Source organism: Pseudophryne corroboree, chromosome 3 (genome assembly GCF_028390025.1).
Source record: "Pseudophryne corroboree isolate aPseCor3 chromosome 3, aPseCor3.hap2, whole genome shotgun sequence".
Classification (NCBI taxonomy): Eukaryota; Metazoa; Chordata; class Amphibia; order Anura; family Myobatrachidae; genus Pseudophryne; species Pseudophryne corroboree.
The window spans coordinates 714,580,774-714,598,097 of NC_086446.1; the positions used below are offsets into that span (position 1 = coordinate 714,580,774).

The 17,324-nt window shown below is 44.0% G+C and overlaps 1 protein-coding gene across 1 annotated transcript in view; it reads right to left on the minus strand.

Annotated features, from left to right (window-relative positions):
- The window catches only part of CPXM2 (carboxypeptidase X, M14 family member 2), a 224,261-nt gene that overhangs the window by 39,437 nt on the left and 167,500 nt on the right, over positions 1–17,324 (minus strand). Inside the window, exon 10 of the mRNA XM_063962140.1 lies at positions 5,081–5,277. Within this exon, the coding sequence (XP_063818210.1) occupies positions 5,081–5,277 (197 nt within the window). The remainder of the gene's footprint in view (positions 1–5,080; positions 5,278–17,324) is intronic.

The window sequence follows — 17,324 nt, forward strand, 5'->3', positions numbered from 1 at the left end:
TCTATTTAGGAACAATGGGGGGTAATTCAGACCTGATCGTAGTAGCAAATTTGTTAGCATTTGGGCAAAACCATGGCCCTCATTCCGAGTTGATTGCTCGCTAGCTACTTTTAGCAGCCGTGCAAACGCATAGTCGCCGCCCACGGGGGAGTGTATTTTCGCTTTGCAAGTGTGTGAACGCCTGTGTAGCCGAGCAGTACAAAAACATTTTGTGCAACACAAGATCAGCCCTGTAGTTACTTATTCTGTGCGATGATTGCTGCGACGAAGGTCCCGGAATTGACGTCAGATACCTGCCCTGCAAACGCCTGGACACACCTGCGTTTTTCCAAACACTCCCAGAAAACGGTCAGTTGACACCCCTGGACGCCTTCTTCCTGTCAATCTCCTTGCGATCGGCTATGCGAATGGAATAGTCGCTAGAAGCAATGCAAAACAACGATGCACTTTGTACCCGTACGCCGCATTGCGGCCCATACGCATGCGTAGTTTTGCCGGTTTTTTAACTGATTGCTTCGCAGCGAACAACGGCAGCTAGCGATCAACTCGGAATGAGGGCCCATGTGCACTGCAGGGGGGGGGGGGGGGTAACATGTGCAGAGAGAGTTAGATTTGGGTGGGTGAAATCTAAATTGCAGTGTAAAAATACAGCAGCCAGTATTTACCCTGCACAGAAACAATTTAACCCACCCAAACAGGGGCGTAGCTAAAACTTGGTGGGCCCCATAGCAACATTTTGAAGGGGCCCCTATCATAATGCTACTAGAGAGACACCTCTCCACAGCAGCTGTTAATTTTATGCCCTCTAATAGTGCCCTAGTTCATTTTCTGTACCACAGTAGTGCCTTATTTAATGGTATGCCCCATATTAGTGCCCTAGTTTATTTAATGAACCGTAGTGGTGTCCTAGTTCACGTTATGTCACATTGTAGGACTCCCAGTACACATTGTGCAACACAGTACCCCCAAGTCACATTATGACGTACCGTGTAAGGGCCCTTATGTACCACCCAATAGTATATAACACATGTGACTTTGACAGGGAAGGAGGGCCCCACTTAGCTCTGGGCCCCATAGCAGCTGTACTCCTGCACCTATGGTAGCTACGACCTTGCACCCAAATCTAAATCTCTCTGCAAATGTTATATCTGCCCCACCTGCAGTGCACATGGTTTTGCCCAACTGCTAACAAATTTACTGCTACGATCAGGTCTGAATTACCCCCGTTATTTTTAAAGGTATATATAACAATTTATGTTTCAGATAAATGTACTTTATCTTTACGGGATGAGGTCAGCATGTCGGCGGTCACAATGTCAACATTCATAATGCCAAAAGTACAATATCGACAGTTATAACTCCATTGTTGGAATGTCGACAGCTAAAATGTCGACATCTGCAAAATGTTGATATGTTCACAATGTTGACATAATAAATGTTAACAACTGAAATACTATAATTTAGCGAAATGCCGACATTGGGTTTAGGGGTAGGGTTAATGTAGCAAAACTGCGTCACCACACCGCAGATTGTTAACATTGATAGCATATGGACATCTCTTCATTGCCGACATGCTCACTGTCTACATGGTCAATGTCAACGTGCTGAAGTCGATGAATGTCAACATTCTAACCGTCCACAAATTATACCACCAAACCCATCTTAACGGGATGTAGTCACGGTAAGTAGGAATATTGAACTTAAATTAGTCTATGTTATATTTGACAACTATATTGGAAATAAGGGTGATTTACAAACCATACAAAGGGGTATATTTACTAAGGTGGGAGTTTTTTTAGAAGTGGAATGTTGCCCATAGCAACCAATCAGATTCTAGCAATTATCTACTAGAAGCATCTAGATAAATGTTAATTGGAATCTGATTGGTTGCTAAAAGCAACATCTCCACTTTAAAAAAAAACTCACACCTTAGTAAACATATCCAAAAGTGTGGAAACTTGTCCACCTACGTATTTTAAGGTGCACGGCAACTTTATAGTCCCTGGACAATCAGTCTGCGCCTAGCTTTGGGAGTTTAAGAATCCACCTGAAAACGCGCACTGTGGAAAGAGCGAGACGTCCCTGCAGTGCCCAACCTGTTCATATTTTAGGATAGTCCCTTTCTGCTTGTAAATGTTTCACATTTTTCATTAAAGCACCATTTGGCTTATCTTAAATAAATCATCAAACTTAGGGTACCCTGGAACTGACGTTATCATACGTGTTACTTTTGGTCGTCTGACGTTTTTGCACCTAGAAACACGTTTCCCTGCAGGAGTGCAACCGGACGGCACTACATTCATCACATTTATATAAAATGGAACCCATACTAACTACACAGAGGCAGTGGCTCAGAGTTTGTGTAGATGTATGCCGTTCACTTGCTATACGGGATGTGTTTGTTAGACAGGAGGGGAAATATTTACTAAAATGTGATTTTTTTAGAAGTGAAGATGTTGCCCATAGCAACCACAATAAATAGTGGCAAACTGCTCTAATCAAGCTGGTAACAATCCCCAGGTGCTGCGGGAGGGGGTTACTCTAGACAAGTAAAAAAAGGATTTTTCCCACGCACTCTGCTGGCTGTTAGTAAGAAGAACTATATACTATGTAATAATAGAAATTTAGAGCTCTTCGTTACATATGTTTTGCAAAAGATATGATAAGCCTCCAGGCCACTTCACGGCTGCTCTATTACTGGAGGTCCCTAACTAAGCATAAGTCCAGGGCTTGGAACCCACAAAGCCGGCTCAGGCCTGACCACCCTAGGACAGCAATCCATTGAAATACTAAAGTGTTAATATGTGTTAAGAAAGAAGCAGAAGCTATGGGCTAAAAAGTGCTACCAAAATAAGGGTGTTAATAAAATACTCAAAAGAGTAATATTAGTGAAAAAATAGGAGTGCTACATACGTGCTAAATAAATAATATGGCGTGCTACCCCAAGGTAGCCCAGTCACACCAGACCTGGGGGTTACCACTCCCCAAACTCACACACAGCATAATAATAATAATAATAATAATAACATCCACTGTTGGTCATACAATTGCCCTGGACTTATGCTTAGTTAGGGACCTCCAGTAATAGAGCAGCCGTGAAGTGGCCTGGAGGCTTATCATATCTTTTGCAAAACATATGTAACGAAGAGCTCTAAATTTTCTATTATTACATAGTATATAGTTCTTCTTACTAACAGCCAGCAGAGTGCGTGGGAAAAACCCCTTTTTTTCTTGTCTAGAGTAAACCCCTTCCGCAGCACCTGGGGATTGTTACCAGCTTGATTAGAGCAGTTTACCACTATTTATTGCAGTTCAGTGAGGCATAGAGGGAGCCAGCATAAGGAGGGCATGCTGGGTCCTATGGTGCCATTTGGAGGATACAGGGGTGCCTCCAGGTAAGCTAACTCTCAATCTGGATATGTTTTGTATGTGCCATTATCATGTGGCTGTACATTAAGCAATTGTATGACCAATAGTGGATGTTATTATTATTATTATTATTATTATTATGCTGTGTTTGAGTTTAGGGAGTGGTACCCCCCAGGTCTGGTGTGACTGGGCTACCTTGGGGTAGTACGCCATATTATTTATTTAGCACTTATGTAACACTCCTATTTTTTCACTAATATTACTCTTTTGAGTATTTTATTAACACCCTTATTTTTGTAGCACTTTTTAACCCATAGCTTCTGCTTCTTTCTTAACACATATTAACACTTTAGTATTTCAATGGTGTGCTGTCCTAGGGTGGTCGGGCCTGAGCCGACTTTGTGGGGTCCAAGCCCTGGACTTATGCTTAGTTAGGGACCTCCAGTAATAGAGCAGCCGTGAAGTGGCCTGGAGGCTTATCATATCTTTTGCAAAACATATGTAATGAAGAGCTCTAAATTTTCTATTATTACATATTATATAGTTCTTCTTACTAACAGCCAGCAGAGTGCGTGGGAAAAATCCCTTTTTTTCTTGCCCATATCAACCAATCAGATTTTAGAATCTGATACATTTTAGAAGACAACAGCTCGAGTCTGATTGGTTGCAACAGCTCCACTTCTAAAAACCTGCACTTTAGTAAATATACCCCGCTTGTTATACTGGAAGTGACTCTGTAACCATTGTGTAGCATGACTTCATCTAGTAAAGACACACTTCTGCGGCTCTCTAGAATCTTTGGTGATTTGCACACAGACCACTTTACAGTTTGCAGGGATGTGGTGCCCTGTCCTGCAATTCACCACTATTTGAATTAATCTAATTATTTTATTCTGCACACCAAAATTAAGAACCACAATCTTAGAATGTACATCTGTGTGATTTTACATGAAATGGCTCACATGGGAAAAGTAGGCATATTATGGGGGGGGGGGGGGGGGGGGGTGTATCAAGCCTCCTAAACAGTGTAGAAGTGGACAGATTTAGGGGGTTGTTCAAAGTTGTTAGCAATCCCAAAAAGTTAGCAATTGGGCAAAACCATGTTGCACTGCAGTTGGGGCAGATGTAACATATGTAGAGAGATTTAGATTTGTGTGGGGTGCGTTCAAACTGAAATCTAAATTGCTGTGTAAAAAAAAAAAAGCAGACAGTATTTACCATCCATGGAAACAATATAAAGCAGCCAAATCTAACTCTCTCTGCACATGTTACATTTGCCCCACCTGCAGTGCAACATGGTTTTGCCCAATTGCTTACCTTTTTGGTTTGCTAACAACTCTGAATAACCCCCATAGTGCAGTTGTGTGCAGAAGTTGCCCATAGCAACTAATATGCTTCCAGCTAACATATATCAAAAACATTTTATAAAATTATAGGTAGAAGCTATAGGTTGCTATGGGCAACTTCATCACTTGTCTACTTCTGCATTCTTTAGAAGGCTTTATACTTCTCCCGCTATGTCACGGAAGAACATTTGCTCTGCAAAGTGTATGATTTGACTTCTGTAAATGAGTTTTAATGAATATTTAGACAGTATTTAATTAAGAATGCACATATTGGCAAACTGTAGATGTGGTCATATAAAAATATGGAAATATATTAATACATATAACTTATTTCTCATCTTCATCAAGTCAGTGTTCTTCCTCACCAGCTCAGCAGCTTTTTCATACCCGTCTGGGTTGACAGATGGCAGGAAATGAAGACGTGTGTTGGTGATCAGATGTTTAATACGTTTATTGCCGGCCTGGTACTCCTGACACAGGAACTGCATTAATAGGAGAAGAAGCTCCCGGCCCAAGACTTCATTTCCATGTGCTCCAGCCATGTACCGGAACTCCGGTTCTCCTGAATAAGTGGAAACAGAGACACCACAAGAGCAATGCAGGATTACACATAGCACAGAAAGAGAGGCTAATTGTAGAGCCTAAAGTGTTCCCATGGCTTTCATACAGTGGAGGTTACCATTCCGTGGGTGGACCCAATACGTACAGTATGACTACATGGCCCGGATTCAGTAACTGTTATTAGGCTGAATCATAAATATTGTTGCCCGCCCAAACAATGGTTGCTTCTACTATGTGTAAGCCTGAAAACCACTTCAACTCTCAGAACTAGGACATTAAACACAGGCAAAAAAATTCTTAGCATTTGGCAATACAATTTATTTATTACCAGTTATTTATATAGCGCACACATATTCCGCAGCACTTTACACATAGTATTTGGCCATTCACATCAGTCCCTGCCCCAGTGGAGCTTACTGTCTATATTCCCTCATGTATACACACACACACACACACACACACACACACACACGCACATTCACACTAGGGTTAATTTTGTTGGGAGCCAATTAGCCTTCCAGTATATCTTTGGACTTTGGGAGGAAACCAGAGCACTCGGAGGAAACCCACGCAAGCACATGGAGAATATACAAACTCCACATAGTTAGGGTCATGGCGAAAATTTAGCCCATGACCTCAGTGCTGTGAGGCAGTAATGGTAATTACACTGTTTTTGATTTTTTTTTTTTGTCATTTTGTGAAGAAGGCTCTAGTCCTTTTGTCTTGGGATCTAAAACCAGTATAAGATAGGACACAAGTGGTTACACTGGCTTAATATATGCACAAAATCCTAATACATAATAAATACACTGGTCCTCCAGCAGTTTACCAGCATAAATACATCATCACAGGTTCTTTTTAACTTTTTGTGGAATTTGAAGATACCTACCAGGCCATTCCCCCCCCCCCCCCCCCAGTGTTCTCCCTAGGGTCTTTTTGATGGATACTCCACCTAACACTCCCCTCCACCCATGAAGAAGTATCCAGGCCACCCCCTCAACCCTTGCCAAACCTGCACTGGAGGCACGTATTGCAGCCTCACAGTCTACCCTCACACACACACCTCCCAGAGCTAGCCAAATAGTGAGATGCAATGCCGGGTGGGAGATGGGGGGAGGGGACGGGGGAATGTTGTTCACTTCCTGTGAAAGGGTTCAGTCCATTGCCATCTCTTGACTTCTACTGATGTAATGATGCATATGGGGTGTAAAGTTGACTTTGGCTCTGAAGTATGCGAGAAAATAAGAATTTACTTACCGATAATTCTATTTCTCATAGTCCGTAGTGGATGCTGGCAACTCCGTAAGGACCATGGGGAATAGCGGCTCCGCAGGAGACTGGGCACAAAAGAAAAGCTTTAGGACTACCTGGTGTGCACTGGCTCCTCCCCCTATGACCCTCCTCCAAGCCTCAGTTAGGATACTGTGCCCGGACGAGCGTACACAATAAGGAAGGACTTTGAATCCCGGGTAAGACTCATACCAGCCACACCAATCACACCGTACAACTTGTGATATGAACCCAGTTAACAGCATGATAACAGAGGAGCCTCTGGATAGATGGCTCACAACAACAATAACCCGAATTGTTAACAATAACTATGTACAAGTATTGCAGATAATCCGCACTTGGGATGGGCGCCCAGCATCCACTACGGACTACGAGAAATAGAATTATCGGTAAGTAAATTCTTATTTTCTCTGACGTCCTAGTGGATGCTGGGAACTCCGTAAGGACCATGGGGATTATACCAAAGCTCCCAAACGGGCGGGAGAGTGCGGATGACTCTGCAGCACCGAATGAGAGAACTCAAGGTCCTCCTCAGCCAGAGTGTCAAATTTGTAAAATTTTACAAAGGTATTTGACCCTGACCAAGTAGCAGCTCGGCAAAGTTGTAACGCCGAGACCCCTCGGGCAGCCGCCCAGGATGAGCCCACCTTCCTTGTGGAGTGGGCATTTACAGATTTTGGCTGTGGCAGGCCTGCCACAGAATGCGCAAGCTGAATTGTATTACAGATCCAGCGCGCAATGGTCTGCTTAGAAGCAGGAGCACCCAGCTTGTTGGGTGCGTACAGGATAAACAGCGAGTCAGATTTTCTGACTCCAGCCGTCCTGGATACATATATTTTCAGGGCCCTGACAACGTCTAGCAACTTGGAGTCCTCCAAGTTCCTAGTAGCCGCAGGCCCCACAATAGGCTGGTTCAGGTGAAACGCTGACACCACCTTAGGGAGAAACTGAGGACGAGTCCTCAATTCCGCCCTGTCCGAATGGAAAATCAGATAAGGGCTTTTACAGGATAAAGCCGCCAATTCTGACACGCGCCTGGCCGAAGCCAGGGCCAACAGCATGACCACTTTCCATGTGAGATATTTTAAATCCACAGATTTAAGCGGTTCAAACCAATGTGATTTGAGGAACCCCAAAACTACATTGAGATCCCAAGGTGCCACTGGAGGCACAAAAGGAGGCTGTATATGCAGCACCCCCTTGACAAATGTCTGAACTTCAGGAACTGAAGCCAGTTCTTTCTGGAAGAAAATCGACAGGGCCGAAATCTGAACCTTAATGGATCCCAATTTGAGGCCCATAGACACTCCTGTTTGCAGGAAATGCAGGAATCGACCCAGTTGAAATTCCTCCGTTGGGGCCTTCCTGGCCTCGCACCACGCAACATATTTTCGCCAAATGCGGTGATAATGCTTTGCGGTTACATCCTTCCTGGCTTTGATCAGGGTAGGGATGACTTCCTCCGGAATGCCTTTTTCCTTCAGGATCCGGCGTTCAACCGCCATGCCGTCAAACGCAGCCGCGGTAAGTCTTGGAACAGACAGGGTCCTTGCTGGAGCAGGTCCCTTCTTAGAGGTAGAGGCCACGGGTCCTCTGTAAGCATCTCTTGAAGTTCCGGGTACCAAGTCCTTCTTGGCCAATCCGGAGCCACGAGTATAGTTCTTACTCCTCTCCGTCTTATAATTCTCAGTACCTTGGGTATGAGAGGCAGAGGAGGAAACACATACACTGACTGGTACACCCACGGTGTTACCAGAGCGTCCACAGCTATTGCCTGAGGGTCCCTTGACCTGGCGCAATACCTGTCCAGTTTTTTGTTGAGGTGGGACGCCATCATGTCCACCTTTGGTTTTTCCCAACGGTTTACAATCATGTGGAAGACTTCTGGGTGAAGTCCCCACTCTCCCGGGTGGAGGTGCTGAGGAAGTCTGCTTCCCAGTTGTCCACTCCCGGAATGAACACTGCTGACAGTGCTATCACATGATTTTTCGCCCAGCGAAGAATCCTTGCAGCTTCTGCCATTGCCCTCCTGCTTCTTGTGCCGCCCTGTCTGTTTACGTGGGCGACTGCCGTGATGTTGTCCGACTGGATCAGCACCGGCTGACCCTGAAGCAGAGGTCTTGCTTGGCTTAGAGCATTGTAAATGGCCCTTAACTCCAGGATATTTATGTGAAGTGATGTCTCCAGGCTTGACCACAAGCCCTGGAAATTTCTTCCCTGTGTGACTGCTCCCCAGCCTCGCAGGCTAGCATCTGTGGTCACCAGGACCCAGTCCTGAATGCCGAATCTGCGGCCCTCTAGAAGATGAGCACTCTGCAACCACCACAGGAGAGACACCCTTGTCCTTGGTGACAGGGTTATCCGCCGATGCATCTGAAGATGCGATCCGGACCATTTGTCCAGCAGGTCCCACTGGAATGTTCTTGCGTGGAATCTGCCGAATGGGATTGCTTCGTAAGAAGCCACCATTTTTCCCAGGACCCTTGTACATTGATGCACTGAGACTTGGCCTGGTTTTAGGAGGTTTCTGACTAGCTCGGATAACTCCCTGGCTTTCTCCTCCGGGAGAAACACCTTTTTCTGGACTGTGTCCAGGATCATCCCTAGGAATAGAAGACGTGTCGTTGGGATCAGCTGCGATTTTGGGATATTGAGAATCCAACCGTGCTGCCGCAACACTACTTGAGATAGTGCTACACCGACTACCAACTGTTCCCTGGATCTTGCCCTTATCAGGAGATCGTCCAAGTAAGGGATAATTAAAACTCCTTTCCTTCGGAGGAGTATCATCATTTCGGCCATTACTTTGGTAAAGACCCGGGGTGCCGTGGACAATCCAAACGGCAGCGTCTGAAACTGATAGTGGCAGTTCTGTACCACAAACCTGAGGTACCCTTGGTGAGAAGGGTAAATTGGGACATGGAGGTAAGCATCCTTGATGTCCAGAGACACCATATAATCCCCTTCTTCCAGGTTCGCAATCACCGCTCTGAGTGACTCCATCTTGAATTTGAACCTCTGTATGTAAGTGTTCAAGGATTTCAGATTTAAAATAGGTCTCACCGAGCCGTCCGGCTTCGGTACCACAAACAGCGTGGAATAATACCCCTTTCCCTGTTGCAGGAGGGGTACCTTGATTATCACCTGCTGAGAATACAGCTTGTGAATGGCTTCCAGTACCGCCTCCCTGTCGGAGGGAGACGTCGGTAAAGCAGACTTTAGGAAACGGCGAGGGGGAGACGTCTCGAATTCCAATTTGTACCCCTGAGATACCACCTGAAGGATCCAGGGGTCCACTTGTGAGTGAGCCCACTGCGCGCTGAAATTCTTGAGACGGGCCCCCACCGTGCCTGAGTCCGCTTGTAAAGCCCCAGCGTCGTGCTGAGGACTTGGCAGAAGCGGGAGAGGGCTTCTGTTCCTGGGAACTGGCTGTTTGCTGCAGCCTTTTTCCTCTCCCTCTGCCACGGGGCAGAAAAGAGGAGCCTTTTGCCCACTTGCCCTTATGGGGCCGAAAGGACTGCGCCTGATAATACGGCGTCTTCTTATGTTGAGAGGCTACCTGGGGTAAAAATGTGGATTTCCCAGCAGTTGCCGTGGCCACTAGGTCTGATAGACCTACCCCAAATAACTCCTCCCCTTCATAAGGCAATACTTCCATATGCCTTTTGGAATCCGCATCACCTGACCACTGCCGCATCCATAACCCTCTTCTGGCAGAAATGGACAGCGCACTTACTCTTGATGCCAGTCGGCAAATATCCCTCTGTGCATCACGCATATATAAAAATGCATCTTTTAAATGCTCTATAGTCAGTAATATACTGTCCCTATCTAGGGTATCAATATTTTCAGTCAGGGAATCCGACCAAGCCACCCCAGCACTGCACATCCAGGCTGAGGCGATTGCTGGTCGCAGTATAACACCCGTGTGAGTGTATATACATTTTAGGATATTCTCCTGCTTTCTGTCAGCAGGTTCCTTTAGGGCGGCCGTATCAGGAGACGGTAGTGCCACCTGTTTAGACAAGCGTGTGAGCGCTTTATCCACCCTAGGGGGTGTTTCCCAACGTGCCCTATCCTCTGGCGGGAAGGGGTATGATGCCAATAACCTTTTAGGAATTATCAGTTTTTTATCGGGGGAAACCCACGCTTCATCACACACTTCTGTAATTCCTTCCATAAGCCCATCCACTCAGGTGTAGACTCCCTAGGGGGTGACATCTCCATTACAGGCAATTGCTCCGCCTCCACATCATTTTCCTCCTCATACATGTCGACACAATCGTACCGACACACAGCACACACACAGGGAATGCTCTGATAGAGGACAGGACCCCACTAGCCCTTTGGGGAGACAGAGGGAGAGTATGCCAGCACACACCAGAGCGCTATATATATATACTAGGATAACACTATACAGAGTGTTTTTCCCCTTATAGCTGCTGTTTATATTATTACTGCGCCTAATTAGTGCCCCCCCCTCTTGTTTTACCCTTTTCTGTAGTGCAGGGGAGAGTCAGGGAGACGTCCTTCCAGCGGAGCTGTGAGGGAAAATGGCGCCAGTGTGCTGAGGAGATAGGCCCCGCCCCCTTCTCGGCGGACTTTTCTCCCGCTTTTTTCTGGAATCTGGCAGGGGTTAATATACATCCATATAGCCCTGGGGGTTATATGTGATGTATTTTTGCCAGCCAAGGTGTTTTTATTGCTGCTCAGGGCGCCCCCCCCCCAGCGCCCTGCACCCATCAGTGACCGCAGTGTGAGGTGTGCATGAGGAGCAATGGCGCACATCTGCAGTGCTGTGCGCTACCTTGTTGAAGACTGATGTCTTCTGCCGCCGATTTTCCGGATCTCTTCTTGCTTCTGGCTCTGTAAGGGGGCCGGCGGCGCGGCTCTGGGACCTGACTCCGAGGCTGGGCCTGTGTTCGATCCCTCTGGAGCTAATGGTGTCCAGTAGCCTAAGAAGCCCAAGCTGGCTGCAAGCAGGCAGGTTCGCTTCTTCTCCCCTTAGTCCCTCAATGCAGTGAGCCTGTTGCCAGCAGGTCTCACTGAAAATAAAAAACCTAAAACTATCTTTTTTCTAAAGAACTCAGGAGAGCCCCATAGATTGCACCCTGCTCGGTCGGGCACAAAAATCTAACTGAGGCTTGGAGGAGGGTCATAGGGGGAGGAGCCAGTGCACACCAGGTAGTCCTAAAGCTTTTCTTTTGTGCCCAGTCTCCTGCGGAGCCGCTATTCCCCATGGTCCTTACGGAGTTCCCAGCATCCACTAGGACGTCAGAGAAAGATAAAGATAAATGAATGCTGATCTCCAACCAACATAGATGCCATTGAAGGATAATATACATAAAGTAAAGGTATTTTCAGTAAGTTGCATGGTCACATCAGCACAGCTATCTGGTAGCCACTTTAAGAACTTTCCTCTCGGGCATAGACTGAATTAGGTCTTCATTTAAGTCTCCGGATGCCATAAGCATGCCCTCTCACCCAAGTTCTGGTGCCATAGGCTGCATCCTTGGCAGCCTAATGCTCAGGTACTGTTGTGGCTCCTGCTTTTGTGAGGTCTGCTAACATGCTTACAATAGTCTCAAATTTAGGAATAAATCTTCTATAAAAGCTGGTTATTCAAAAAATGTCCTAAGCAGCTTTTCACTAAGAGCACTGGAGCAGTTGCGATGGTTCCACAATGCCTCATATGTTTTAACAAATCCCCTAACAGATATTTGCCTTGTTCCAAACAAAAAGTACTCTTGGGGTGGTTAGAAGGTGAACCTGCAGACTGAATCATGTACTACTTGAAACCCTGGAAGATGAGACAACCAGACTGTACTATGGATGACCACATCATTCAGGTATTCTACGCCAGAACAATTATGGATTTTCAGTATCCTGGCCATCCTTTTTTGATATGTTCTCTGATTTTTGCTTTTTCAGTGAGGGGGAATCACAAGACAGGACATGCTAATAACCTTGTATTATTTGTAAATAGCATTTAATTTATGGTAATCATTACAGAACTGCATTGTGCCATCAGGTTTTGTCAGCAGAACGATTATACAGTTTCTCAATTATGTTCAGGTCAGTAATTTAAAGTAAACTAACAGTTTCTCCCCATGCTTCACTGTTGCAGAGAAATTTCAGATGATCCTTTTTACTTTTTCTGTGGTGATGTCATATTTAAGTATATATTATTTTCTGTGGAACTTCATTGGTCCTTAGAAAATTCAAGTAAGATCTGTGATCTCAAATTTCTATAGACAGATAAGGTTTTTGATGTATCAACTGCTACAGATAGTCAGCAAAAAAAAGCTTTGGAGGTAAAAATGACTAGAACCTTTTTATATTTCCAGTGTTTCAGTAAACTGTGATCATATGCTGGTCTTGATTATTTTTCTAACTGGCAGCCTTACTTTATAAATACTTATTCACAGTCTTTCAGTCACATTTGAGTCCATGACCAGTAGCATTGAGTCCATGACCAGTAGCAAAAAAAAAAATTGCTACTATGGCAGAGACCAAAATCAGCAAATTTTCCCATTGTAGAAATTCTTGATTCTGGAGCTTTTGTTGTAAATACTAAATTTACTGTGTTTTAATATTCTCCCTTACTATGGCCATGATGTATGTCATACATTCCAGTGTATGAGCTAGGATTTCAATGACACTACACTAGGGAATGGTATCATGCTTATGGGTGACTTACTATATCTAGTAATCCAATGGGACATCATCTATATACTTTTTAAAAAAGTGAAAAAATATCCCAATCTTTTTTTATATCTTTGCCATTTACCTTGTATAGAAGTGTTTTATAAAAGTGCTCCATTAGACCTTGTGAGTTGGGCCTGCAACTTAAACTTTGTTGTTTATCTATTTTGTCTACATTGTATGTATGTTCTTTTCACCCCACTTTTTGGCAGTTTTGACACACTGAAGAGTATACATAGTATGATTCCCACTTGGTCCTTTTCCTGGACTTGTCATGAATAATCTTAGAGCCAGGAACCAAGTGATTTTAAACTCCAAGCAGTCTTATAAGTTTGGATGCAATTCAGGTTTGGTTTAAGGGAACACGAAAGAAACCTCTCCACTTGGGCAACCATGGGGGTTATGCAGAGTTGATCGCAGCAGCAAATTTGTTAGCAGTTGGGCAAAACCATGTGCACTGCAGGGGGGCAGATATAACATGTGTAGAGAGTTAGATTTGGGTGGGGTGTGTTCAAACTGAAATCTAAATTGCAGTGTAAAAATAAAGCAGCCAGTATTTATCCTGCACAGAAACAATATAACCCACCCAAATCTAACTCTCTCTGTGAATGTTATATCTGCCACACCTGCAGTGCACATGGTTTTGCCCAACTGCTAACAAATTTGTTGCTGCGATCAACTTTGAATTACCCCCCCGTCATCAGCAGTATTAAAATATTCTGACTGGATGATATCATACAATGACATGATCTGTGCTAGCACCCCCAACCGTTGAACGTAAATATGATACATCAATAATAATAGGGGTTTTCATAAACCATTTTATCAAATAATAGAGATATTATTTCCTGTGCAACGGTTATTCCCTTTCCTCTTTTTCCCTCAATACCAATATTCTGACTGGCCCAGATGTGCAAGTAAAGGACTGGCCTTGTCTCAGATGTTCCCAAATATAGCTAGCTAAATGCACTCACTCTCAAAACCAGACCTAAGCCAGCTGTATGAGGTCAAACATTTGTAATATGGTAGCTGTAGCAGATGAATATTACTGGTCATGGTTTGCAGGTCTCACTTTAGCTTGCTAAAGTCATTATCTCGAGTTGGTTTTAGGTCAATATACAGTGCCTTGCTAAAGTATTCACCCTCCTTTGCATTTTTCTTGTTTTGTTGCCTCAAAACCTGGAATTAAAATGGATTGTTTGAAGGTTTGCATCATTTCATTCACAGAACATGCCTACAATTTTATAGATTTAATTTTTTTATTGTGAAGCAAACAACAAACAGGACAAAATAACAGACAACTTGCATAACTATTCACCTCCCTAAAGTCAGTACTTTGTAGAGACACCTTTTGCGGCAATAACAGCTGCAAGTTGCTTTGGATAAGTCTCTATAAGCTTGCCACATCTTGCCACTGGGATTTTTGTCCATTCCTCAAGGCAAAACTGCTCCAGCTCCTTCATGTTGGATGGTTTCCACTTGTGAACAGCAATCTTTAAGTCTGACCACAGATTCTCAATTGGATTGAGATCTGGGCTTTGACTAGGCCATTCCAACACATTTAAATGTTTCCCCTTAAACCTCTCGAGTGTTGCTTTAGCTGTATGATTTGGGTCATTGTCCTGCTGGAAGGTGAACCTCCGCCCCTGTCTCAAATCAAAGGCAGACTGAAACAGGTTTTGCTCAAGAATATCCCTGTATTTAGCACCATCAATCTTTCTCTCGATTTGAAACAGTTTCCCAGTCCCTGCTGCTGAAAATCATCCCCAAAGTGTGATGCTGCCACCACCATGTTTCACTGTGGGGATGGTGTTCTTGGGGTGATGGGATGTGTTGGGTTTACGCCAGACATAGCGTTTTCCTTGGCCGCCGAAAATTAGAATTTTAGTCTCATCTGACCAGAGTACCTTCCTCCATACATTTGGGGAGTCATCCACATGCCTTTTGGCAAACTCAAAACGTGCCTTCTTATTTTTAACACTAAGTAATGGCTATTTTCTGGCCACTCTTCCATAAAGCCCAGCTCTATGGAGTGTTCGGCTTTTACTGGTTACATGCGCATATACACCAGTCTCTGCTGTGGAACTCTGCAGCTCCTTCAGGGTTACTTTTGGTCTCTGTACTGCCTCTCTGATTAATGCCCTCGTTACCTGGTCTGTGAGTTTTGGTGGCCGGCCTTCTCTTGGCAGGTTTGTTGTGGTACCATGTTCTTTCCATTTGAAGATGATGGATTTGATGGTGCTCCGGGAGATCATCAAAGATTTGTATATTTTTTTTTATAACCCAACCCTGATTGTACTTCAACAACTTTGTACCTGTCTTGTTTGGAGAGATCCTTGGTTTTCATGGTGTGATGCCTCTTGATTAGTGGGGTTGCAGCCTCTGGGGCTTTTCAGAAAATGTGTTTATACTGACAGATCATGTGACACTTAGATTGCACACAGGTGGACTTCATTTCACTAGACTTTAATTTACCTGATGTAAATTGGGAGGGGTCTTTTGCAAGTTCAGCTACAAGTGGCAAATTTCTACATTCCTTACAGGGAGCATCTCTCAAGCAATTGGTGAGGGAGCCCACTCGCAAAGACTCAATATTAGATCTAATTCTTACAAATGGTGAAAGGATATCTGATATATATGTGGGTGAGCACCTGGGATCCAGTGATCATCAAGCAGTATGGTTTAGTATAAAGACAGGATCCAACTCCTCTCACACAAAAACAAAGGTGTTGGATTTTAGAAATGCAGACTTTGCTAAAATGGGGAGATGTTTAAGTGATTCATTGGCAGACTGGAGAAACTTGGAAGGGGTGCAGGAGAGGTGGAAAAAAATTAAAAGTGCATTACTAAGTGTAACAGACCTTTGTATCAAAATGGTTAGGAAAAGCACCAGGAAAAAGAAGCCAGTGTGGTTCACAAAAGTAGTATCAACTAGTGTGAAAGCAAAAAAGATGGCTTTTAGGAAATACAAACAGACTCAAAATAATAACGACAAAGAGGAGTATCTGGACAGACGGAAGGATGCTAAGAAAGTGATCAGACGTGCAAAGGCAGAAGCTGAGGAGAAAATGGCCCAGTCAGCAGATAAAGGGGGCAAAACTTTTTTTAAGTATATAAGTGAAAGGAGAAAATCAAATGGAGGAATAATAAGACTTAAGACAGAGAGTGGGCATTTGGTGGAGGGAGACAAGGCAATAGCAGATCACCTAAATAATTATTTTTGCTCAGTATTTACTACAGAAGAAGGGATGGGGCCACAGTTAAATTGCAAGGACATTCATAAAAATAAGGTAGATGAAAATACATTTACAGAGGAGAAGGTCCTAACAGAACTTTCAAAACTAAAAGTGGATAAATCAATGGGACCAGATGGGATACACCCAAGGATACTCAAAGAGCTAAAAGATGTCCTGGTTACACCTTTAACAGAATTATTTAACCAGTCACTAAATACAGGTGATATTCCAGAGGACTGGAAAAGAGCAAATGTAGTTCCACTGCACAAAAGTGGAAGCAAGGAAGAAGCAAGTAACTACAGACCAGTAAGCCTTACATCAGTAGTAGGGAAAGTAATGGAAAAACTATTAAAAGAAAGAGTAGTGGAATATCTTAAATCAAACAACTTACAGGATCCAAAACAGCATGGATTTACTGGTGGGAGATCATGCCAAACAAATCTTATTGACTTTTTTGACTCTGTGATGAAAATAATAGATCAAGGGGGAGCTGTAGATGTAGCATATCTAGACTTTAGTAAGGCATTTGACACTGTCCCACATCACAGACTGCTAAATAAACTTGAAAGCCTGGGGGTGGATTATAAATTAGTGAAATGGATAAGAACCTGGTTGCAGGATAGGAAACAGACAGTTGTAGTTAATGGAGTGCAATCTATGGAGGGAAATGTTACCAGTGGAGTACCCCAGGGATCTGTACTTGGTCCAGTTCTCTTTAATATCTTTGTTGGTGACATTGCAGATGGTATTGAAGGGAAGATATGCCTTTTTGCAGATGATACAAAGATATGCAACAGGGTAGACACACCGGGAGGGG